The sequence below is a fragment of the Epargyreus clarus genome, unplaced genomic scaffold, assembly GCF_041222505.1.
Source record: "Epargyreus clarus isolate Ecla_fem2 unplaced genomic scaffold, WU_Ecla_fem_2.2 ptg000023l, whole genome shotgun sequence".
In the NCBI taxonomy this organism is placed as follows: domain Eukaryota; kingdom Metazoa; phylum Arthropoda; class Insecta; order Lepidoptera; family Hesperiidae; genus Epargyreus; species Epargyreus clarus.
The window spans coordinates 11179932-11205592 of NW_027332230.1; the positions used below are offsets into that span (position 1 = coordinate 11179932).

The 25661-nt window shown below is 34.7% G+C and overlaps 2 protein-coding genes and 1 long non-coding RNA gene across 4 annotated transcripts; 1 reads left to right on the forward strand and 2 right to left on the reverse strand.

The window, feature by feature from the left end:
* Positions 1-436: 436 nt before the first annotated feature.
* On the forward strand, positions 437-3463 carry mRpL28 (mitochondrial ribosomal protein L28). Its single transcript, XM_073086170.1, has 5 exons — positions 437-592; positions 725-992; positions 1163-1482; positions 2429-2610; positions 3320-3463. Exons 1-5 carry the CDS (start codon positions 572-574, stop codon positions 3375-3377), a joined length of 849 nt encoding a protein of 282 aa, XP_072942271.1. The 5' UTR covers positions 437-571; the 3' UTR covers positions 3378-3463.
* Positions 3464-3545: 82 nt separating this feature from the next.
* LOC140752000 (probable phosphorylase b kinase regulatory subunit alpha) lies at positions 3546-23208 on the reverse strand. Of its 2 annotated transcripts, none has more exons than XM_073086169.1 (17): positions 22812-23208; positions 21742-22727; positions 21345-21558; positions 20895-21004; positions 20126-20273; positions 18300-18464; positions 16961-17128; positions 16106-16232; positions 15322-15419; positions 14776-14961; positions 13791-14047; positions 12443-12571; positions 11956-12094; positions 10628-10732; positions 7110-7225; positions 6399-6656; positions 3546-5810 (listed from the first exon to the last, which is right to left on the reverse strand). In XM_073086169.1, exons 1-17 carry the CDS (start codon positions 23068-23070, stop codon positions 5589-5591), a joined length of 3687 nt encoding a protein of 1228 aa, XP_072942270.1. In that variant the 5' UTR covers positions 23071-23208; the 3' UTR covers positions 3546-5588. The 2 variants fall into 2 exon arrangements, with proteins under 2 accessions (XP_072942270.1, XP_072942269.1); XM_073086168.1 differs by lacking the exon at positions 20126-20273 and adding an exon at positions 19488-19635 and having other exon boundaries at positions 22812-23206.
* LOC140751910 (uncharacterized) lies at positions 8308-9791 on the reverse strand. Its single transcript, XR_012103398.1, has 4 exons — positions 9616-9791; positions 9007-9185; positions 8714-8859; positions 8308-8412 (listed from the first exon to the last, which is right to left on the reverse strand). It is a non-coding gene; the product is annotated as an uncharacterized LOC140751910 (long non-coding RNA).
* Positions 23209-25661: the final 2453 nt, after the last annotated feature.

The window sequence follows — 25661 nt, forward strand, 5'->3', positions numbered from 1 at the left end:
TGGACGCCGTGCAAGCTTATGACACGTTTCCCCTTTTTTTTTTTTTTTGCTCGCCGCGCCTTTACAAAACCCCTAAAAATACCCCTAGACATATAAAACCCCTAGAAAAATCCCATACCACTCATTTACCCCCTAAATCTGGGGGGAAAACCCCTAAGTTGGCAACCGTGGATCCACGTCACGTCAGTTCAATAAGCACAGATACCTATTTTAGCTATACACTGTGGTTTAATAACATAATAGTAATATCGGTAAAAACAATGGTATTATTTTTTTACAAAATACTATTCAAATTGATAAGAATATTATCTTCTGAGGTGTTTCTATCTTAGATAAATATTAATGAAGTAATAACGGTTAAATATTTGGTAGTATCTTTAACTAATCTGTGGGGATTAAGTTATCTGTTATATTAATAATATTCTTAATTATCTGTGTCTGCAAATTTGGGACTGACGTTTCATCTTTCATAATTTGAGGTTTTGTTCAAGATTTTCAGGAAAATATTTAATACTGGAAATCAAGTTCACCTAAAAATTTGATTGTATGTAATTTATTGCAAGTTAGTTAAATGGCATCTTCCCGTATTCAGGTACCGAACTATAAAACAAATTTCTTAATTATTAGATTTTATATTGCATCACTTCACGATCCAATTGTTGACACTGCTGAACATTTGTGACCTTTTGCGTATTAATATTACCAAAATGGATTTTCATTTTAGGCCACAGCTCGCCAGTTTTCGAAGACATTTAAGAGGAGAAGTAGATTTGAATTTGGAATAGCTGCTGAACTTCCACCTGCGTACAAAAAATTCTGGCGTGAATGGAAAGTGCTGAAGCCAGCTGCAGTTCACTACATACCTCAGGAGAGCAAGTGGCGGCGCGATGAGCTTACTGGCGAGACGTTGCCCGTGCAAAACATACCAATCCCTCTGAAAATGCCTGCAGAAATACATGAAGGAATATGGGGTGGTGAAGCCGTCGTTAAAGGTTAGATTATCTAAAAAAATATTTGAAAAATGTGTAGAGACACAAAAAACATCGAAATTATGTTAATAACTTGTCACTGCTTTTCAATTTCATACAATTCATTACAAATGTGCTTATAAGAAAATATATTTTTGACGTTTGTTTAAAAAAGTAATAGAATTTTTCTTAAGGTTTTCAAAAACGTGACCCGCGACGTCGCCGAGTACCCCACTACTGGGTACCAGTGCTGAAAAGAACCGTTGTGAAGTCAGAGGTGTTAAACACTCATCTGTCAGTCACAGTCACTGAAAGGACCATCAAACTTATTAATGACCACTATGGATTTGACCACTACTTGCTGAAAACTCCTGCCTGCGATCTAGTCTCTATGTTAGCATTAAAGTTGAAAAAACAAATACTTATCGAACTGATGAATGGATGCCCTAGATATGCTCATGATCCTAAAAAACAAATGGAAGTTTATGAAGAATATAAGACATATTTATCATCAGTAAGTATCTCTACTTGCATATTATAAAAAAAGATTAAAAATAAACAATTGTAGGATTGCATTGCAAATAAGCAGCTATGGCTTATTAAATATTAATGATCAAGAAAATAAATGAGAAATATAACTGTTTTATAAACACTTTGCATCCTCCACACGAATGCAAGTTCTTTTGACATGCAGTTCCAATTTGAGTATACAGTAAAAACTCAATCATCTGCATATCAGCTAAACTAATTTGCAATTATCAAGATTGCCAATTGCCAAATGTGGTCAAGCAACTTTGTTGTTTACGGCTTAAGTAGACTTGTTATTTTTGGCAGCATCAATTCATGTTTTGGCACTTGTGCCACGTTGTGTTGTGTTTAATTACAGTATCGAAAGTGCATATTTTAACAACTGCAATGATGCTACATCACAATATTTACATTCATTTGTTGAATCAAGTGTCTAAAAGTAGTTGGTATGTGCTTGTATGGCCTAAGGATTTAACAATGATAGTGTTTAATTGCTGCCTTTAGCCCAAAAAAATACCTAAATTTTCGACCTCCATTGCTAAAAATAGAAGCCACTCTTAAACCTTTTTTGGTTTAAGAGTATCTTGTCTGATTTTTTATTATCAAAAACACAAAAATTAGTCTGGTTAATTGAGTCTCTACTGTAATTGCAAGTTTTCATAACTTCACAACACATATAAATAAACACATATTGAGTCATCAATTGAATTATATATAAAAATAAATTAACTGCTATTGAATAATAAAAAAACAGTTCTGACGATTGACATTGGATGTCCTGATGACTAAGTTACACTAGGTGCCACCACATAAATGTGAGTTTCATATAGTGTTTATAGATTTTATTTTATTTTAATGTTGAATTCAGAACAACATACAGCATTACATCTGGCACATTTTATATTAATACTAACACATCATTTATTTCTCAGTATACACCAGAGGAGATAGAATGGTATGGATTAACTTGGTATGAAGCTTTGACCAAAGCTGCAAAGATCAAGGAAGCAGCTAACAAACCAGTTCCTCTTAAAAAACTATATAGAAAAAATCTTATAGAGAAATTGAAAGAGGCAGGAATTGATGGAGCGAAAGACTCTTCTGATGATATTGCGTATGTATTATTATAAAAACTTTCTATATTTTTAACCATTAAACAGCAGTGATAGCCTAGTGGTTAACAAAAACTTGGTCTCTCTATCAAGGGGTTCGAGGTTCACATCCCAGGCACCTCTGATTTAATAGTTGTATGTATTAGAAATTAAATATCACTTGCTTAAATGGTGAAGGAAAACATCGTGAGGAAACCTGCTTACCTGAGAGATAAATATCAAAAAAAATTTCAAAACTATGTGAAGTCTACTGCACTGGCCAAGTGTGTAATTACCATATCTGGCCTGGCCTGGTATGGCCATATCCTACTCATTTTGAGAAACATTCCGTGCCCAGCCATGGGGCGATAATGGGTTGGTGATGAAACCATTAAACTAGGATTCTGTGCTGTTTCTGATAAGAACACAATTTATAACAAGAAACAGAACATCTTCTTTTAAGATGCTTTCTATACTTACAAACCTACACCCTGTGTTGTCGATTGTGCCTTGCACACATACGTAGATACGTAATACCCAGTCTGTAGATTAATTACTTGGCTGGCTAATACATCTGACTGGGAATCTAGCCCCAAACCCTCTGCGCTAGGCCATTTTGGGACCCGTATATTGCTCTGAGCCATTCATTATTTAGATTTAACATTTAAAAATGAATTTCCAGGTTATTGACACGAAAAAAACATACTTAATTTAAACTTAATTTATTTACAGGTCTACCACATCTTGGTTGTCCAAAATGAATCCATTTGGGAAAAAAGATGAAGCATAGAAAACTGTAGTTACATTATTAATCAAAAATTGTTGTGTTATAGAAAAGGTGTAAAATATACATAATAAATAGGATGTTTTAGCCAACATGTAGTTTGTGTTGTAAATTCTATATAAACCTATTAATATAGGAATAGTGCAAAGCAATCATTAAAATAAAAATACATAATCAGAAATTAAAATTGTTTATTATCTTTAAAACTACATAATCCCAATATTTAATACATAATGATTGGTTATATGAAATTAATGTTAATAACAATCCATCGTAATATAAAATACTTGTAATATAAAATCTTTCTATAATATGATAAAAGGAACTTCATGTATTGTTCATCTCAAAAACATGTTTAAAATTGGCATAAGAAGCAAAACAGCTAAAAGTAGCTACAAGTCGTCATCAGGCCGAAAAGTATTTATTCTATATTGTAATCACATTATTATAGTGTTTCAAAAATATACTATCTGTCTTTTAGTTTGAGAGAAATTAATCCAAAATTATGTTTTTATGAAAAGTATAATTTTGTTATTTACAAAAAAGAAACTATATACATAATTATTTGTAAACGTTTTGCTGTATATTGTATAATAACGAAAACGTCAGATGATTAAAAAAACATCACTACCACTAAGTACCACTTAAATTACAAGTTTAAAATATAACTTTTTATATTCATTTATATGTATGTTGTTTACACACTAAATCAAATAATTCTACAATACTCTGTCAAATAAAACTGTTTGTATATCGCCTTTTATGTCTATCAATTTTCGTATGAAATAATGTGAAAAACACTTTATTGTTACCATCTAAAAATAGTGATATTCATTCACCAATCAGAGATTATATTGATGTCATGTAAATTAATATATATATTTCATTTGCGTTGAGTTCCGTATATATTTCCAAATTAAGTTACATAAAAAAACAAAGTCTATTCTAAAAAAACCGATTGTATATTATTTTAAAATATCACTTATCAAATATTTTGCGAGTTGGCATCACAAAATCAATCAATCAAATAGACAACAATAAAGCAGTTGGCGTATACATAATGTTGTTAGCTTGAATAACATGTCAAAAACTAAAAATTATTAACTAATCAAAATAAACTATCCAGTGCAACTTTTTATATTTGTAGTATTCACGCTATGAAATTTAGGCGCTTAAAGATTTTTACTAAGTATCGAAAGTTATTTGTAAACGTTGCGAGGTATAAAGGGATGGTATAGTCCGCGTAAAACTGCTAGTCCGCTCTGAATATAGAAATGAGTCGCCATAGCAAATTGTATGACTACACCTACTCGCAACAACTTCAGAGCGGACTAGCAGTTTGGCGCAGACTATACCTAATGCATTTTGGTTACACCAAGCTTAAGCTTTTTAGCGATTTTGAAGCACGTTTTCATCGGATGACATCGGGTAGAGCTGACGGGACTGTATCACGTTAGCGTTTAATTTAGGTTAGAATTTAAGTTTAAGGGAGTTTAGAAAACAGCCCTGGATAATGGGTTTAATTTTCGGCGCACCAAATTCTTTTGGTCTCTTTTGTTTAGCTGCACAAGCTCGTCAATTATCGAGGTCTAAGCAATATTGCACTGGATGGGCTTGTATAATCTTTCTATCTACATTTTAAGGAGATTTATATGATTGTCGACGGTCTCGCCCTACCATATAGTTAGATCTAGGTGATAGTGCACTCGACGGGCGTGTCGGTGGACGCGCGCTCTGCCAGCAGCGCGGCGCGCGCGAGGTAGGTCATGGTGCCGTACAGCAGCGCAGGGGATCCAAAACATTTTTGTGCCACCATTTTTAAGTTTCCTAGCTGATGATATTGATTTTCGTGATCGTGATCGAACTCGAATGATTTCTCGTTTTCATAGCACGTTTGTTAAATTGTGTGCAGTTGTTAAAGTTTCTGTTAATTTGTGAAGATTTACAATACTTGTAATCGTATTTTGACAACGTAGATTAGTAAAGATTACTCACTTCTAACAAGTAAATGTAACCAGTTTTAAGAATTGAAAAAGTTGCGTAAAAAAGTATTTTTATTCTAAAAATGTTTTTTATTAGTCAAAAATTCAAAAAAATAACTGACAAATCAGCTTTTTTGTGGCGGCGATGTATCTTTACTAATCTATGATTTGAAATGACATTTCTTTGTTTACATGGACACCTAATCATGAATGAGAAGACGCTAGCGTGATAGATCTAGGTGATGGTGCACTCGACGGGCGTGTCGGTGGGCGCGCGCTCGGCGAGCAGCGCGGCGACGGCGCGCGCGAGGTAGGTCATGGTGCCGTAGCTGCCGCTGGGCGCGCTGTCGTACAGGTGCTGGCACACGCCCGCCGCGCCGCCGCACAGCAGCGCGCCGCCCGCCGCCGCCGCGCCCGCCTTGCCGCAGCAGAGCGTCGCGTCGCCGTTGCAACGCATCTGTACAGTCGTGTGATAAAGTATTAAACAGTTAATATTACACAAGTAGGTTAGCATTACTACATACATATTGAGAATATTGCTGTATACGCCGCTAACCCATAACAAGGGCTACTCGCACACCTGCCGCAAGGGCAATGTACTGTGTAAGAGTGGGGATGAAAGAACCTTAATTTTCTTTCTTCTTAATTGTGTAGGCAAGGGTAATTTTTTAGATTATCCCTATGGTAGTATAGCAGGGGCACGAGACCACCCTTGATCCCTAATCTGTCCCTGCCGCCATAACCTAAGTATATCAACATACTCTAGAGCACTACACAGCAGGCAAGTGTATACTCCCAATACGTCACGAACGCCATGGACCGTAATTGCACTGCAGCAGGTATGTGAATAACCCGCCTAACTGTTTTACTACCGAGTCTAACGCTAAAGTCTAATGCAAAACGCTTTTAGGACGTCGTCTTAATACACATTTCAAAGGCAATAACAGTAATTGAATGTTTCTTTTTATTTTTTATTGTTCAGAATAGCACTTAACTGGGATTAAATTATAAGACTAATACATGATGAAATAATGAACACCCTTACCTGATCTTCCAAAAATATGTGGTTAGCTTTATGCACCAAATGTTCCACGGTAATCATGCCGCCGAGATGACTAACGGCATTATACTCAACAACCAAGGTCAACACCATCAGGGCTTCGACCACAAGCTGCCTGTACTCCGGCTGCGGAATCGAATTCAGGACCGTTTCTACAGCGAGCGCGAACTTAAGCTCTCCTGACGTCATCTCTTGGGTCAAATTGGGCTGTAATACTTTGCCTTGTATTACTAGTCCTTGGCACTGAAATGAAATAAAATTTTAAAGATACAAATATTTCTTGAAATTAATATAATTTAAACATGCAAAGCTCTTGAAACTTTTAAATGAATTTATTTTATGGTATACAACAAGATGCGTCGATAATACACCCCAATTCAGTTATAGATAAAAAAATATATACATATTGAAGAAAAAAACCTATGTTATAGTACTTATTTACTATTAGAATACGTGCGCGTTCGTGTATGCGCCTATAGTCTGCGCCAAACTGCAAGTTTGCTCTGAATGAAGAAATGAGTTGCGTCGCTATAGCAAATTGTATGTAAACTACACCTGCTCGCAACAACTTCAGAGCGGACTAGCAGTTTGGCACGGATTACACTTACAAGGTTATGTTCGTACATTTGTGTGCGTGTGTGTATATGGGAGGGTACGTGTGTGTGTGTGTATATGTGAATGTACGTGTGTGTGTACCTTCTCGAGCACGCCCCAGACGCGCGGATAGAAGTCTCGTGGCACGCGGTTGAGCGCGCCGTCCAACCGCCGGCGCCGCAGCCACTGCCCCTGTCTGTCCGGCTCCACTATCGGCTCTGCAACAAATTGTTTACCGCTGAGAAACTTTGCCAATCTTAACGATGGAATTTTTTGGAGGAAATAGGTTCCGATTTTTACAATTTATTTTCAACTTGACAGTGATGGTGTCGAAAAATTCGCGTTATCATGACTCTTAAGCCCGCTCCACATTCTCGCGAGAAGGCGAGAAAAGCACGAGAAACGATACGATGGAGCCGATACGAATCTGGTTTTTCTCGCGAGAATATGAAGCGGCCTTAAGGTTTTCCAGGCCCATTAAGGGCCGTATTAATAAACAGATCTCAAGTTTGAGATCTAACTCAAGTGCCATCTTAAGTTCGTTATCGTATTAATAAACAAAACTTAAGTGTCAAACATTAAACGCGCTCTCACTTGAGATCTGTCATCGCATTCGCTAATTAATAAATCAAACTCACGTCTCAAGTAGCCTCTTGAGATGCGTTCTGAGATGCTATTAGCTGAGTGTAGTCGGACCTTGACTTGAGTCGATGTTTACGTATCGCCGAGAAATGGATTTTGAAAATATTTTAGACGAAATAGATTATTACGATTATCATGAATTATTACGATAATATTGATGATCGCTTTAGTTCTCGGTTACCGAAAATTTATTTAAGGGACGCTCAAAATCCTTTTTAAATGCCTATAAATAAATTTCAAAAAAGGTATAGATTCTATTTACACTTCTATTTCACAGTATCACTAATTTTTATGTTGATTTATATCTTGTTTCAACTTCATAATTTAGCTATTATGATTTAAATTTTTATGTTGTATTTTTTAATTGAATGGAATTTTTATTAACTAATTGTAATGAAATTATTTTATTTTTTATTTTTTCTCACGTGATATCCAGGATTGATTGATTTAATTAAGATTGCAATTGTAATTCATATATTTATACTCTTGGAGTATACTTCTGTAATGTATTTTTTGTACCTCTTATTATTCAATTGCATGCTACTTTGCACTTATAAATGATATTTACTGATAAATTATGATATTTACTGCTATTTACATACAAAGTGTAACCAAATGTGTACGGTAAGGCTGGTATGTGTCAAAAATACTACAAATATAATTTTATAAACAATATATTATACAGAACTATTTCTAGTATTACAATTATAAAATTTTAGTTCCTTTTCAAAGTAGATTTAAATGTTAAATTACTCAGCTTTACCTGAAAAAGAAAAACCAGAAATGCTTTATAATATAACCTAATTATATAAAATAGGAAACTTATTAAATTCTATTATTGCAAAAGTAGCTTTAATTCATAATTCCAAATATAGTTCTAAAAAAAAAAGAAAATGAAATTCCTTATAATATAATATTTTATATTAAATAGGAGATTTATTATTACTCAAAATGTAACTCTAAATTATAATACCAAATATAGGTTTTAAAATATATACCTATTATATTTACTCTGTTTTTATTGAATATAATAATAATATTATAAGTAAATAACAGCTATATACCTAATAAAATCAAAAGCTTTTCTTTTTTTTTTCTAACATTGAGGCAGGGGGATGCAAAGATGCTGTTCACCGTCGGTGGAGTGCTAGGCTTGATTATTACTTTCTCCTTTTCTTGTGTATCATCAGGCGGGGCGTAACAGTCATTTCTAAAATAAAAAATAATATTAAGTAATGCAATCTGAAATATTACTAATTATTGTATAACCTTAACTAACGCATAGCTAACTATAGTTAGATATGTAGATGCAGTACTTCAAATAACAACTAACTTTTAAAACATTTAAAATACATACCTGATACAGTGTCGAAATCAATTACATCATCAGCACTAACAAGTAGCCCTGGAGTCAGTTACGATACTTTTGGATTCATTTCTGCATCACTAGTAGAAGGGCCGCCTCCATTTGACAATGTTATTAACATTGTTGTTGCTTTAGGTCATCCACAAACGCATTCGTTGCTTACTCGTATCCTACAACATTATCATAAATATAAAATCATGCCATTTTTATCAAATAGAAGTAATTTGTATGTATAAGTTTCTGTATAATTTTCTTGTATATATTTTGTAAATAAGTCCATTTTTAGTTTATATTTAACATTTAATGTATGTTAGTAATTAAAAATGTATCAATAAAGAGTTACATTATGTCACAGTAAAAAAAAAAGTTTCTGTTAATTCTAAATTAATAAGATTATAGTAGCTCTGTATGGAAGTTAACCTATACTACAGGTTTTTTACCCAATTTAGGGAGCTGACGATGCTGAATTAAAATAAACGATTATATTAAAGACTACTCTGAGAAGATTGTAATTGTACTAATGCTTCATGAAATAAAGAATTATTATTAGGTATTTGGTTTAAGGTTATTTGTAAAAATGAAAAATAGATAAGTACTTACTTGACGGGGTATGTGGGAGATATTCACTAGCAATTTTATACCATGCAGAGTTCTTCTGTTGCACATAATGTCCGTCAATTTTTTTAAACTCCACTACACTATTATATGAAAACGTTTTTTCCACTTCACTGAATATGGTTTCTTATTCATTTCCATAATTAAACAGTCCAACTAATGTAAATACAGCTAAATAATTCGCACTTCACATCCAACTCACAACAAATAACAATGGAACAACAGTAAACAAACTAATGACGCGACGCGTTTTGTTCACAGTAACAGTATCTGAAATCGAACTCGTAATATTTTTTCCGAAAAATATTGCACGTGAAATCATTTACTTTTAATTAAATATATAATTTAAAAACTATTTGTTTATTTTATAAATATATTTAATGAGATATTTCACTACATTAAACATTTTATTGCATTAGCAAAGGAGCGGAACCGAAACGCTGCATGACGTGATTGTAATGTTCAACTCTCATTCATTCATAGCTGTCATTTTAAAAAATATTTTTAATCTGTTCTACTGTTTCGAATGAGATGCTTCTCTTGAGACCGGTATCAAATGATACGCACTTGATACTCATTTATTAATTAGCGACGCTCTCAAGTCGCTGATCGCAACTTAAGAGCGACTCAGTTGATACGAACTTAAGATTGATATTGAGATCCATCTATTAATACGGCCCTTAGATATTCTGAATATTATTAGGTTCACGTCTCAGCCACTAAGGTTGTCATAAAATAATTATGAATTTTTTAAGACACATGAAAAATATACCAAATTTTAAATAGTATCCTACTGCCCTAGTGTTTTTATAGGGTTTTATATCTACCTAATAAAGAACTACCGGCGAAGTGCAACTAGCTGCACGGACATACAACAGAAAGCCTGCTTTAATGTATATAATTTAATATATTTAATATATTTTTTTAATATATTTTTAATATATTTTTAATGTATTTAATTTAATATATTTAATGTATGTATATAATGATAACTTACGCTCCTCAATACTGTTTTGTAGCGATTGTCCCTCCAGTACAATTTGAGATTTCTTTCCGTAACGCGTTGATTTGTTGGTCACAATAGAGAAGTTCCCGCGTCCAACTGAAAATATTAAACATTTATTACTTATTGTATAAAGTGATAAGCATTTGGGGATAATCTTTCATAACACGGACATACACAATGTTATGTAATAAAAACGTATAATTATTGACTTTAAGAAAAACATATAAAAATGCATATAAGCTGCAAGGTAAGTAATTACTTAAATTATGACATATAGTGTAATATTAATTTATAAATGCATTGCCATATGCAAAAGTGTTATTTTACAAGGGGACAGTGTCTTAAGTGCAAGAAGGGTTGTATCAAAAAGTGATAAATCTTAGTTTATCTAAGTTTATTCATCTGACCTAAATAAGTATAGGTAAGTATATTCCTAGTTACTGGGTTGATAAGACATGTTCATTTCCTAAGGACATACATACAACTGAGGGTAAGCTCAACACGAACATAAGCAAGTAGGAATGGAACGACGTTGAAAACTCGCCTTTATTCCTACTGTTCTTTTCCTTTATTAGAACCAGAGTATTTGCCGCTGAAAAAACATCATATAAGTACATAATAATAGAAAGTTTGGTGTAACAGTGCGCCTTAATGTAGACTCTCGAAATATTTCTGCCACATTGAGAGAAGACAAAATGAATAAAATAACTTTGTATTTAAAAAAAAACGACAATAGCAATGTTGCTAGAAGTAATAAAGTAAATTATTAATTTATTATTTAAATTAACAAGGTCATTACGAGTTGATCTAGTAAAATTTAACACCATTTATTCATTGATATTTCAGTAAATTTTTGCCGGTTTTATTTGTGTTTTTTTTTTTTAATTAGAAAATCAGTTTACGAGTACTAGTACAAACTATTACATAACCCTTAAATTGAATATTTACATTACATTTATTACCTTATAATAAATGTAACCTAAGATCAAATATACCTAACATGTAACGTTAAAAATGTTGCAACAGAATTATAATTTGTATAATATCTTGTTAAAACCTTATAGGAAGAAAAACCAAATAGATATAACACGATGTGTTATAACAAAATGTACAATTTATATGTATCTTAGACACTACGGTAACTTTTTTATTGATAAATATTACGTTGTCTGGAAGAAATCACTTCTGTAGCGATACAATTATACTATCTGTGCAAATAAATAAATTAGTACTTTAGTGACCTTGTAGTGTATAATACATAGTATATTTGTATATTTTGTATGTGCGAAGAGCGAGAGTGTAATAAGTAACATACTCACCACTATTGATGGCAAATTCTTTCCCACTAAGAATGTGATACAGTAGGTTTTTCATTTCGAACGGGGACAGGTTGAGTAAATGTTCGGAGGCCTCTTCGCCGTCGCAAGACAGGGTACGGGAGAGCTCGGTAGCCATCACCTTAAAAGACAAATACTAATTTAAATGAAGTGTTGTCAGGTTGAGTTATCTTCATTAATACTATTTCTCATAAAATATTTTTTAAATAATATACGAAAATGTATAACGTTACCGCCGAATGATGCCCAACTTTAATTATGATTTGTAAATTGTAACAAATCAATAAATCATGATTACTATTTTTGAACTAAATTTATATTAGCGAAAATAAACCGTTAAGATGATCTTAGTTGTATAGAGATGTGTGATTTTTGTACCATAGATAACATACGATAAAACGGAAGAACCGTACTTCGTATCGTATCGACGGGTGGTGTGTGGTACTATAACATGATGTTATAAGATCACCTGAATAATAAGGCCGACTCGGAGACGAAGCATCTCAAGGAAGAGCTGCGGTTCTGTGCGGATGAACATGGCGAGATACACCAGCAGCTCTTGTGTCAACATCGCCGTACTCTCGTCGTCGCCATATGCCTGTGGACATTACAAATTAAGTAATCATGAAAATGACACTTTCACTCATAGCCGCAATCTAAGTTTTCCTGTTGCTTGGGTATCATGTATAGATACGAAGACGAGTATACAAGTACTCGGACCTAGAACAGAAATCAAGACCCAAGAAGAAGATATTGACCCTTCTTTGACCCAAGATAGAACCCTAAACCCACTGTTCCATCAATTCTGATTATTCAAACCCATTGTTGTCATCCAAAACATTGTTAACAAAGTACATTCTTTACAAAATTCTTTACATTTTAACTCCGAAACCTTGCCCTAAAGAAAAAGAAGCATCCGAAAATCCATAAAACGTCAGTCATATGTCATTTAAATGTTAAATGATCTTTATTTACTGCGTGTAATGGATATGCAGTTATTTGTCTTAAAATAATAGATATAATGTTATGAGTGATTATGAAATAGCATAGATATTATAATGATATCCCAATTTGAAAAGAACCCCATTACTGTACAGAGAGAATATTGTATGATATCTATAAAAACCTTAATAAAAAAAACATATTTAAGTTATTAAAAAAATGATAGTCCAACATGAAGAAGGAAGTGAAATTAATAGTACTTAATTAAACATTCATAATAGGTTGACGATAGTAATTATAGATAGTAATTATATTTTTTTTTCTATTTGAAATAATATGACAAAAAAGTACTTCACATGTTTTTACCTTTTTACCTTCATTCCCATGTTTTTCGTGGCGAAAAGACTGCATGAAACAAATAATGAAATGATTTTGATTTGGACTATAATATATGATTTACAAATGCTACTTAAATATACAAATTTATACTCATATAAATACTTTATCTTTAGTTCATCTTATTTCCCACTTCTCATACCATACCTTAAGCTCATGCATGCTGTCAAGTATCACATAACTTGTGTATATACACACTCACAGCGTTTAAACAGACACAAATCAAATAGTCAATCGGCTACAGCTCATCATAGGTTTCCAAACATTTTCGTCTCGTAGACCTTTTCCTATGTTTTTCAGTATTGGGGTCTACCCTGGCAAGCTAATATTATATTTTGGTTATTACGATCACTGTCAAATGTGCTTTTACAAATTTATCAAATTCGAGCGTGTTCTTGACTAATTCGTTAGTCAATTTTAAGGTTGTTGTTGAACTCTGGTGTTTGATATAGCCATAGAGCATCACTACACGAACTCACCGTGTGTATCAGTTGCCGGAGCTCGTTCTCCGGCAGCGGCGCAGTGATCGTATGCTCGTTGGAGGGCGGCATGCCGACGGTGATCTGCTTCTGGCGCACCAGCAGGTCAGTGACCGCCTTGGCGAGGTCCTCCACGCGCTTGCCGAGCATGCCGGCGGTGTGCCGCACCAGCCCCCACAGCTTCTGCGAGCACGCCTTCTCGTACAGCGCCTTGAGGAGCTCCTTCACGGTCACCGCTTTGCCGTTCTCTAGCATGCCTGAAACAATGTTTTACTATTACCTCATACATTAGTAAAGATGCGTCGCCGCCTTGAAATTTAATGAAGTCACAGAAGGCTGATTCATCAGTTATTTTCTTGAATTCTTAAGAAATAAAAATAATTTTTAGGGAAAATTTACGAATAAATAAGTAATACTGCGTAATTTACATAATAAATTAATAAGTATATCAAATATTTTAGGGACATTTTAGCACGGAGATGTGGCAAAACTTTTTTACGCAAGTACTTCAATTCTCAAAACTGGTTGCATTTTCTTGTTAGGAGTGACTTATCTTTATTAATCTATGTATTAGCTATGTATTAATATAAACGAATTACGACCGAGAGAGATTGTTTTACTGTTATTAAATTTACTAATACTTTTTATCGATTGTCACATTAGAAAATAGATGGTGCTCAATTTAATTTATAACAGTATACGAGCGGGCGCCCTTAGTGTGATAAACATAAAATTGATTTAAATATTATAATAGTTGATATTACACTACATAAAAAGAATGCATGTTTCAATTTGCCCACACTCAAGTGAATCTATTGAAAAAAGATTGTAGCATGTCATATCACAACTATAAATTGACAATAATCAAACAGCCCTTTTACGTCACGCTCCAACCCTTTCCCTTTCCGAAAATCGTACCAATCCTTTTTTCCCTATCTGACGTGTCAAATGAATTTTCGCTTTAATAATAAGCATTACCACTAACCGGTATTAAAATCAAGCCCGTGCGTATCAACCAGGTACTGCAGGATGTCGCCCTGCTCGTCCAGGCTCTCCGTCTCCCGCAGCATGGTGATCAGCTCGTCCGTCTCCTGTTCAGCGTACACCAGGTTCTGCGACTCCGATGTCGTTCGGTTGCGCGTGATCGATGCTACGTTCTTGTTTACTACGCCTGGGAATACAGAGCAACGTTATTTATTTAATCATCAAGTCTGTACTGTTATATTAGGTGTCTTTTCAGAGTCAGAAGTACTTAGGCAACAGTAACCATGCTGGCAAAGCGCGAGTATTTACTTAACTTACCACAGAGGATTTAATTTAATATAAATACTCAAGTTAATTGTACCGACGCGAAATATTAGCTTATCTAGAATATCACCACGCCTGATCCGTTATACGAGATATCATGTAAGTTACCTTTTCAATTTTAAGACGAAATCTTTTCCATTTTAGCGACATAAAAACAAAGTAAATGTGTGTGTCGTTTGTTATAAGGATTGTTGGGTAGATACAGTATAAGAACCACACGAACCTTCCTCTTTCGGCGGTGATGGCGACTCCTCCTTGCTTATTTCGATTGTAGGCATCTCTGTCACAGGCGACACCACCAATCCCGTTGTTGACGTGCCTCTAACAATTAAAAAGATTTTTTATATGTAATTCAACAAAGAATGAGACAAACATTCAGACCTCAGAGGGAGATACAATTTTGTCAACTATGTCTGTGTGGCTGGAGATCGAACCGGGCACCCTCTGAGTGACAGACTGTGTAACAGTTACGCTACGCGGTTCGTCTAATTATCTAAGTCATAAGAATACATTAAAATAACATTAGAAGTTATTTAATTTTACCTGCCCTTATTCTAACATGTTTCAGAAGTATTAGTATACGTCTGGTCGTCCCTGTAGTTTCTGGAGTAGAATAGGACTACGGTATCTCCTGCCAGTCGTAAGAGGCGACTAAAAGGGGGCTTCCGGAGTTGCGGGTGGCAAGAGTGGGACCTCGAACCGCCCGGTCAGCGACCCCGGGAAAGACGGCTGTATATGTAGTCGCATACCGTCGTACGCACCAGACGGTGTGGCGAGCGTCAAGCTCACCTGGGCGGAGCCCGACGGGCAATGCGCTAAGAGGACTCCTGTTGCGTTCCTTTGCTGATCCCGGAGTCCTCTACGCAGCGCCGAGGACGGCCACCGGGAGGTTTCAGTGCAGTAAGAATCCCACATAACCTCGTGTCGCTCTCACGGCATGGGGTACCTTTTGAAGGTTTCTGGACATGCATACATGCGACATATTAACTTAAGATGTAAATAGTTACTTTGTAATAGTTCTGGATCTTCCCGTGTCTGGCGACGGCGCTCTCCCGTATGAGGGGTCCACTTCCAGCCAAGATGGCTTCCTTTCTAGCGGAGGTCCATGTTCGCCTTCCATTCCCAGTGTTTCAGCTGTTTGAACACAATTATGTATTTTATGTGTTGATAATTTGATACATCTATTAAAATATGTTTGATTGAGGACATGTTACAAAATGTTCTTAAATAATAAGAATTCATAATACCATTTGTGTATGTGTGTTATCTAGAAAAATGTTATTTCACTCATTCTTTGAATCATTCAAAAATTCACGAGAATTAGAACAGTTTAAAAAAAGATGCACAACGAACTCTTACAAAAATGCTCTATCCGTAGTTCAAACGAAGATAATTCTTTATTAATTTCGTCCTTACTAGCAGTTTAAATATAACGGTATTCCGAGACACAAAGAAGCTTAAACGGCTATCACTGTACATTATGATAAGCCGATTTCTCGACAAAAACTATAAAGCAATACATACAATCCACATTAATAGATCGTGTCTTCTTGATAGCGCCGCGCACGGACATGCGGCGGCGCAGCGCGCGCGCTTCAAGTATAACTGTATTCTCTGACACAAGAAAGCTTGACCGACTATAGTCCGCGACAAACTGCTTGTCCGCTCTGAATATAGAAATGAGTCGCGTCGCCAAAGCAAACTGTATGACCAAAATGTTAATGCAAAGCAAATTGTATGACCAAATTGTATGACACATGCTCGCAACAACTTCAGAGCGGACGAGTAGTTTGGCGCGGATTATATCACCGTACTTAACGATGCCGCTCTCATGACTAAAAGTACAATAAACCAATACATACAATCAACGTTAATAGATCTCGTCTTCTTGATAGCACCGCGCACGGACATGCGGCGGCGCAGCCCGCGCGCGTTGCGTGCGCCGGCCGGCCGCGACAGGAAGCTGAACTTGTTGCTGAACGACTTCAGCAGGTGCTCCTCCAGGTAGCTCTGCACTTGCGGGTTCAGCTCTGAGGATGCAAGGGGAACATCATATTGGCTAACATTGCATAGTATAGTCCGAGTCATAATTAGGTGTCCAAAATGTAAACAAAGGTGTTGACCTATCGAGAAAATATTTTTCTAATGGTAGTATCTTATTTTTGACAATATTAAATTAATACAACGATAATAAAATAATAATCTAAATAAATTAAAATCAATTTACATTTTCCAATATTTATATTAACTCAATTTCATTTTATACAGTAATAATAATAAAAAACAAGATTTATGGTAGAAAATTAAATTGTGATAATGGTAACACAATCGGGATCCAAAACAGTTTTTGTGCCGCCATTTTTAAGTTTCGTAGTTGATATTCATTTTCGTGATCGTGGTAGAACTCGAATGTTTTCTAGTTTTCGTAGCGCGTTTTTTTAAATTGTGTGCATTATTGAGTTTTTTGTTGAGATTGTGAAAGTTTTCGTTTCTTTTCAATTTGTTAGAGTTTGCAATACCTGTAATCTTATTTTGACAGTGACATTTCTTTGTTTACATTTTTGACACCTAATTATGAATCAGACTATAGTTGCATATTGTATAACATATTTTTTCGAGGCGTTCCAGCTTAGTCCTCAGGAGTAGCGTCGCATCTGTGGCCGACCTCAGATGTCCATGGGCTGCAGTAGCCACTTACCATCAGATAGACTGCATGCTATATTATAAAAAAAATGAGTGCCTGGGTTTTTAGACGTCTCTCAACTCTCTATGAAGGTTTGGATTTGTTGTTGATATATTGCAGTTGTAAAGTATAGTGTCTTGACGTTTCGCAATTTTCTCATTGTATAAAAGGTGGTTGAAACCTTCATGGATCGAATGTAGTGACTTTTCGCAATTTGTCTCATTATCATGTGTTATAGCGCGTATATTACCCTTATTGGATCTATAATTGAGGCACTGGGCACAACAAAGCTGTCAAGTGCTGCTGTGTTCTAGGCTGAATAAATTAATGAGAGAGACATACGAGAATTTCCAATTAAATTATCTGAGGCAGCTATACATCTGGTACAGCCTCAGGTAGGACTTTAATCCTAGCTGGAATTAATTATAGTAAGGCCAGAAGGACCTCTTATCATAAGATAGACTGTATAAAATTCCATTTTCCTAAAAAAAAAATGCAAAATAAGCTCTGTTACTTACTATCAGGATATCCATCCTCTTGACTGCCTAGGAAGCTTAGATTAGTGATGGCGGATGTGCTCAGAAATTCGCCAAGATTTCCAAGTGTAACTCTAGTGCCATTGATGTAACCTGACTTTAATTTTTTCATGGTAGTTATCATAGCCATGGGGATCTTGCCCTGATCTGAAATATCATGTTGTATCTCAAATTAATATAAAATTAAGAAATAAAAAATACAACCAGGCAGGAAGTTATCATACTTTCAATCCGATGTTTAAAAGCAAACCAATTAAAATGAATGACAAATAGGTATAACTTGTTTCCATATATATTGTAATAAAATGGCGTTTTTGGAAACATGACGCTTACATACATAAATACAGAGTGAGCAAGAGGTAAATAGAAATTACGCCATTATCGATTACAATCTATATTGAACAAGTATAGTAAAGATTCACCCTTGATAATGATATTATAGGAATGGTATAAGGGCACACAAACAAATATTATTTATTTAGTTTCTAAATAATGTTTGATAAGGGGAAAAGCTATAACAAGTATAATTTAATTATTCATGGAATCTTCCTCCTAACTGCCTTCTAAGGAAATCCCATAAAGGTTGGTCACGATAATGTTAAGTATATAAGCATGGCATAGGATTGTGTGCAATATTTAGTTGTTTTATTATTCTTTATTATTTTCTTCAGTAACAGTTACATTGAATTGATGGCGTAGAATAAACTATATGTATCTGTTGTGACGTTCGGATTTTTGCATTTATTCATGAAGTATGTACTTAAATGAATATCGAAAAATAAAGTGAAAGTTAATGAAAAAATAGTGAAAACTTCGATAAAATCGTTATTTAAATAAAATAAAATTCATGTATAACAGTTAATTGCGTACAAAAATTAACCAATTTATTTAATACGAAAAGTTATAATCTTGTCATGATTTGTGGGCACCGTGCCAAATGGCATATTTCACCAGATGATGTATGCAAATACTTTGATTTTAATAAATAATTTAAAAGCAAATATTATAATCCATTTACATTTAAAAATTAACAATAACAAACATTTAACACGTAGATATATAAAACATAATAAATATCTATAAAAATAAATACATAAACAAAATTATATAAGTAGATACGTAATTATTAAAATTTTGAAATTCAATTTTTTCTCGGACGTTTTAAATTACCTAACAGATACTGCGTAGCGAGTAACGTGATGGTCGGGCGGCCGAGCATCTGTTTCCAGCTCATGCCGAGGAACGCCACGTTCGCCGTGAACGTGCTCGCGAGCAGCGCCGGGTCGCGCGACATGTAGTACTCCTCGTAGTCGAAGTTCTATGCACATGCGGGGGAACACGGGTTAGGTATCTTATGAGGCGGATTCTGATATTCGAAACAATACCATTTCGAATTACGAATACAGCCGAATAAAGTACCTCCTACTTTTTCGAACACGGTACATATAGTAGTGGTATATAGATATAGTTTTGTAGAATTGTTTACGTTCAATTTATCTGCCTCATAAAACCGATATTAGATAAGTACATATACTACAATTAGATACAATAATTAGATAGAAGGAAAATTATTTATCAATATAAGAAAACGTGCAGTTATTTAAAAGAAGTCGTGCAGTAGCCGTTACGATATTATATAACATATAAAAATATTAAGATGGAAGAATAATCTGTTAGCACATGGTTTTAAAACAGCCATACATATTTGTGAATGACAGTTATTCGGAACTTATTTATATTGCATGAAGACAGGGAGGGGAAATCAGGCAGTCGATTGAAACATTCAAATAAATAAAACAGGACAGTACCTAAGTGCATTTGATTGAGAGTCAAGACAATAAGCGGTCTGCCGAGAAGATTTTGCCAGGAGGACTTCAAGAAAGCGATCTCGGCTTTTAATGTATCAACCATCAGTTCGTAATCGGAAGCGATGTAGAAACGTTTCATATCAGAATACTATTAAATAAAAACAAAGTTGTCAATATAACTACAGAAGTATCAACAGAAATACAGCCATGCATTATAAAGAAATAATTATTAATTACATACTTTTTTTCTACATTTTTTTTTCTTAAATAGAATAGAAGAATATATTATTTTAAAATTTCAAGAACAAAACATACAACAATTAACAAATTAAGAGAAATTTTGTTAGTCTTTTACTAACATAGCAGTGAATACCCTCCACCTTCTTGATTAATTCATTTTGAAATTTAAAAAAATGTTCACTAATACTACATGGAAGTAGCAAAAAAGCATGCAGTCCACTTGATGGTAAATTGGTACTGCATGGACACTGGTAATCAACTTCAGATAAGATTAGATTCCCACCTGACATTGGTCTGGCCAGATGAGTAGTCCTGAAGACTAATTCGGAATCCCTTGATATGTCTCTTTTACCATACCCTTCCAACCAGATCATAGTATTACCTAACTATTAATATGCAGAAAATATGTATAGCAGAGTCAAAGCACAAAGGGTTCTCATCACCTTTAGGTCAATAAACTGTCTCTCTCCACTCCTTTTCCTAAAGTAGGTATAATTATCTTGGACATAATATCTATATTCATAGTTACCTGAGGTGTGAAAGCAAATATGCGGTCATTCAGTGAGTACAATTTACTTGTACTAAGAATACCAACATCGCGAGATTTTCTTCCTGATAGGCCCAGTTTTTTGTTTCTACCTGTAAGAAAGTATTTTTACTCTTTAATATTATTCAATGCTTTTAAAATCTCATTTAGAATTCTGCAATGAAAATGACAATAAACTGACCCTTAAGATTTTATTGGACACTAAACAAATGCTATGAAAGAGATTTGGAATGGAATGTTGTTGAAGTGTTGGAGTAACAGTTGAAGTAGTAGTTAAATTACCTAAAATAAAAAAGGTGATAAAAATCCAAGTGCAATGGAGCAATTCTTAAATTTTTAAGTGGATTTAAAGTGTAAAGCTAAGTGAAAGTAACTTTAAATATAATACCCTCTCTAACTATTCAACAAATAGGATAGGCAGTTTATGGTTACCCAAATAAGTGTAAAGATGACTCAATACTCTTGCAGGTTGCACTTCAATGGGTGCCACTTCACTGATAGTCTGCACATGCAGGTCATATTCCAACAACTTGTCTCTTATTTCATTGTCTTCAGCCAATATCACTATCTGAACCACCACATCTGGTTTCTTTTCAGAACATAGCCTGCGATTAAGAGGATCTAATTCACCTACCGCAAGGAAGCCCTGAAAATAAAGATAGTATTTTATTTTCCAATAATAAAGAATGATAAATTCAAATAATATAAGACCTCAGGTAATATGAGCCTAAATTGAAAATAGATAAATACCTGTGGCCATAAGTATGTGGCTAGTCATGGCAAAACAAATTATTGCTTATAGATAATTATAGTTATGATTTAAGCTTACCTCCTGCAACAATTTTCCTAGAATATACAAAGATTGAGCCCAAATAAAAGGGCATCTACCAAGCGGTATACGCTCCTGACTTCCTGGATCTGCCTGTTCTAAATCGGCCTTTTCAGCAGGGACAGAGTAAAGTTCCGGAACCAATTTCATACCATCCTCTTTCCTTAACATTATTTTCTCCAATCTCTGCATGTAATCGGCTACATTTGCTTTGTCTCCTCGGAAACAGTAATCAAGTATGAGATAGCAAAAAAATAATGGCCATTCACATTCAATATTCTCAAACATTCTTAACTCCCATGGCTCATAGTAGAGTCTATTGGGATCCTCTCGTGGAGTTTTGTGACCGTCTCTAAGGAACCTCTTGCATCCATACTTTCCCTGCAGTTTAGTGACAATTGTATCTCTTGTTTTAGCTATTAATTGTGGATCATCAACAGCAAATGCAGGATAACTGATAATAGATAAAAGACCTGAATCCAACTCTTTACTGTTGGACTCCCTCGGAAGCATTGACTGTAGAACAGCTTGACATTTCTGAGCTTCATCAGCCAAGACGTGGATGACGCTGGATGGACCACCTCGGGCTCCAAACAGATCTAATTCATTCATTGCTTCCAAAGCAGCTTTAGCCATGCCGATGGAACTGGCATTCAATTCAGGCAAACCATGATTGGTCTTGTCACCTCTCTCCCAAATTCCATAATCAGGTGTACAGTAAGCTGATTCTATGTAGAACACCAAGTTTTGGATGAATGCTACTTCATCGAGAGAAAAAACTATTTGCAGCCCGGAAGCTGTCATTTGTGCTAATATAAGTAGGTACAGGGAAATAGCATCGATTTGAAGATGTCCCCATTCATGGTCTTTGACGACGGTGCGACCAGTAATGGACGAGTATTTCGCATGCAGTGAGTCTAATGGATGCTGGGTGCTTTTGAACTTTTCTACTTTTTCTTTTTGTTGCATCATAGCCATTAGGAGCCCTAAAAATAAAGAACATAATCATAATTTAAGAACATAATTGAAATATTTCGCACAATAATTCGAAATTAGAATTCCAATAATACCCCTCATGAGCTTAACACAGCTCTGCTCCAATTCGTACGTTTTGGCGCGATCTTCATCTTGATCAGCTATCTTCTTAAAAGCCATCGATAGCCCCCACACGGCCAGTATGCAATAGAGATTATCCCTAATCCATGCATGATCATTTTGAGGGCTGGCTGGAAACAAACCCGTAACGGGCTGCTGATGGTCTAAAATCAACTTGTGGACAACCCTTTGGTAGTAATCTAAACGAACACCAGAATTACTTCTGGTCCTCATTTTGAAAACACTATTACGCACTTAATTGAACGATTAATTTAACATTTCCATTTTTTAAATCACATAATATTTTGTTATGTCATGTCATTTGAAAGTCGTATTTGTCATGTCAAGTTCATTATCATAGATAACATACTATTATAGAACAACCATATTTTTCGATTGTATGTCCGCGTATTGTTATACAGTAATATTATTGAAACCGTGTATCGTGAGTACAAATCCGTTATTTATTTTCTTTTTTTTGTTATCCTTCTTCTTCTTGTTGAGGGGGAAACCTTTGGAATTTTACCATGGGAGCGACATAGGGTTTCCTATATAGGTTACTATACATATCATATCTTTGCATAGGGTTATGGCGATTTTTAAGGCACTAATACTTCCCCGGTACCCGTCATCCGCTCTACGTAAACAATTCCGGGATCTCTAAAGGAACGTCCTCTTAGCGCTTTGTCCCGTTGGGCTTCGCCCAAGTGAGCATGATGCTCGCCACACCAACTGGTGTGCACGACGGTATCCGACCACATATACCGCCGTTCTTCCCGGGGTTGCTGGCAGGGCGGTTGGAGCTACCACTCTTGCCACCTTTCAGTCACCTCTTAAGACCCAACCCCAACCCCGGAAGCCTCCCTTTTAGTCACCTCTTAAGACAGGCAGGGAACAAAGTATCCGTTATATATTAAAACTATCTGATATTTTCAATATTAACGCAATGTCTAGCTCCGGCTTGTTGCGTAGAAGAGATGACGTTTCCGAGTTTCTCAATCTGTCATTTTTTGTGTTGCTCAAAATAATGTTACAATTTTACTAAAATACTCAGATATTTACAAAATTACAAAAGCACTCTGTGGAAATATCCATTAAAGGTACAAGTTGTACCTACAGTTTTTATTTATTCCCACAGATTGTTTATTTGTTCTTTTCCAAGAATAACAAAGTTTTCCTCAAACTTCAGAGAGTGAAGTATTTTAAAGCGGAGTTTTCCTACAAATCGGCACTGTGATGAAATGTGATCAAAGAGGTTGAATATTTAATGTGTTTTTAAAGTTAAAATCAACAAAATCAGATATTTATACATACGATCTGTGAAATACGCGTTAATCAACTGAATGTATTTGTGTAAATTAAAGAAAGATGTTCGTAGGTCTTCTTTTTTCGTATGTCCTAATTGTTCCATTTGTTCATGGAAACACACTGAATAAGGCAGAAGGAACAACAAACTTAACGTCACCAGTGCTTACCCCGATACCACACAATGCACATAAAAAAGCAAGTAATATAACTGTTCCAAGTGAAGGTGGAGCAATATTGTCGAACACGCCTGCGCTAAGTCTTCCTAAAGAAAATGCATCAATCCCTATGATATCGGCAAAGGAAATCAGTAGCAACAAAGTGAAGGCAAGAAAAGGGGCTATATTTAATTCTTCAAATGATATTGAAGACGTAAATTTGGGTATAAAAGAAAATGACTCCAAGAGTAATGATACCCAACCTATAGTAAAGACCGATGTGAATGTTGTGCAGAATAATACTAAAATTGTTTTTAACGCTACTGACTCCAGTACTCCAGTAAATAAAACACATATTCATAAACCACCAATCCTCTCAGCAGAAGCTATTGCCAAAACAGATGAAATGAATAATGATCCAGTGGTAGATGATTTGGATGAACGTACTGTTAAAATACACAAAATGAGTTCGAATGGACATCCAGGCATGATTATGCCTATCGTCATTACAATACTGGTGGTTCCTATGTTTGCTGTAATAGGTTACATGGGCCTGAAGCGAGGCCAAGAGGCTTGGAAAAATCGACATTACAAAAGAATGGATTTTCTGCTAGATGGAATGTACAATGATTAGAGATATATTTTCGTCAGATAAGTAAATAAGAATGGGGAAGATAGTTTTGGCAATCCAAAGATTGTGTTAATCAAACAACATAGATTTAGGTCTGCTAATTTATATAACGTAATAATTAATTCAGGTAATTTATAAATAACTTAAATTGATGCAGTCAGTACATGAGCCACATTCGTTACATTTATATTTTTTTCTAAAATTGTGAATCAATAGGATGGTCATGGTGTCTGTTAGTTACACTTTAAACATATAAAACCTTATATACAATAGAATTTGTAGCCTTCCTTAGGACTGCTACTCCCCATTTTTATTAGCTTATAATCCATACCCAGGGATTATATTGATACAGTTTAACACCAAAATGTAATATTTAAGGAACTTAACTGCTTTATTATAGAAAGAAACAAGCAATATAGTAATATGGTGCTTCCATTGTGCCTTACTTGTTATTAAAAGGGCAATAATAATATCTCTCTATAGATATTTTTTGATATGAAACTTTACCTATTTGATATTATTGTCTTTCTATTTTTACTTGTTGTGATATTGTGAAAATTTTACTATAATGTTGAGTATTATAGAATATATTTGATATCATTGGAATATATAATATAAGAAATAATAAATATAAGCATTTTTTATTATTGTAATAAAAAGTTTAACAATATAAGTACTGCCAGTTTTACTTATATACACTAAATCCATTTCTAAGTTATTAGATTTGTTTC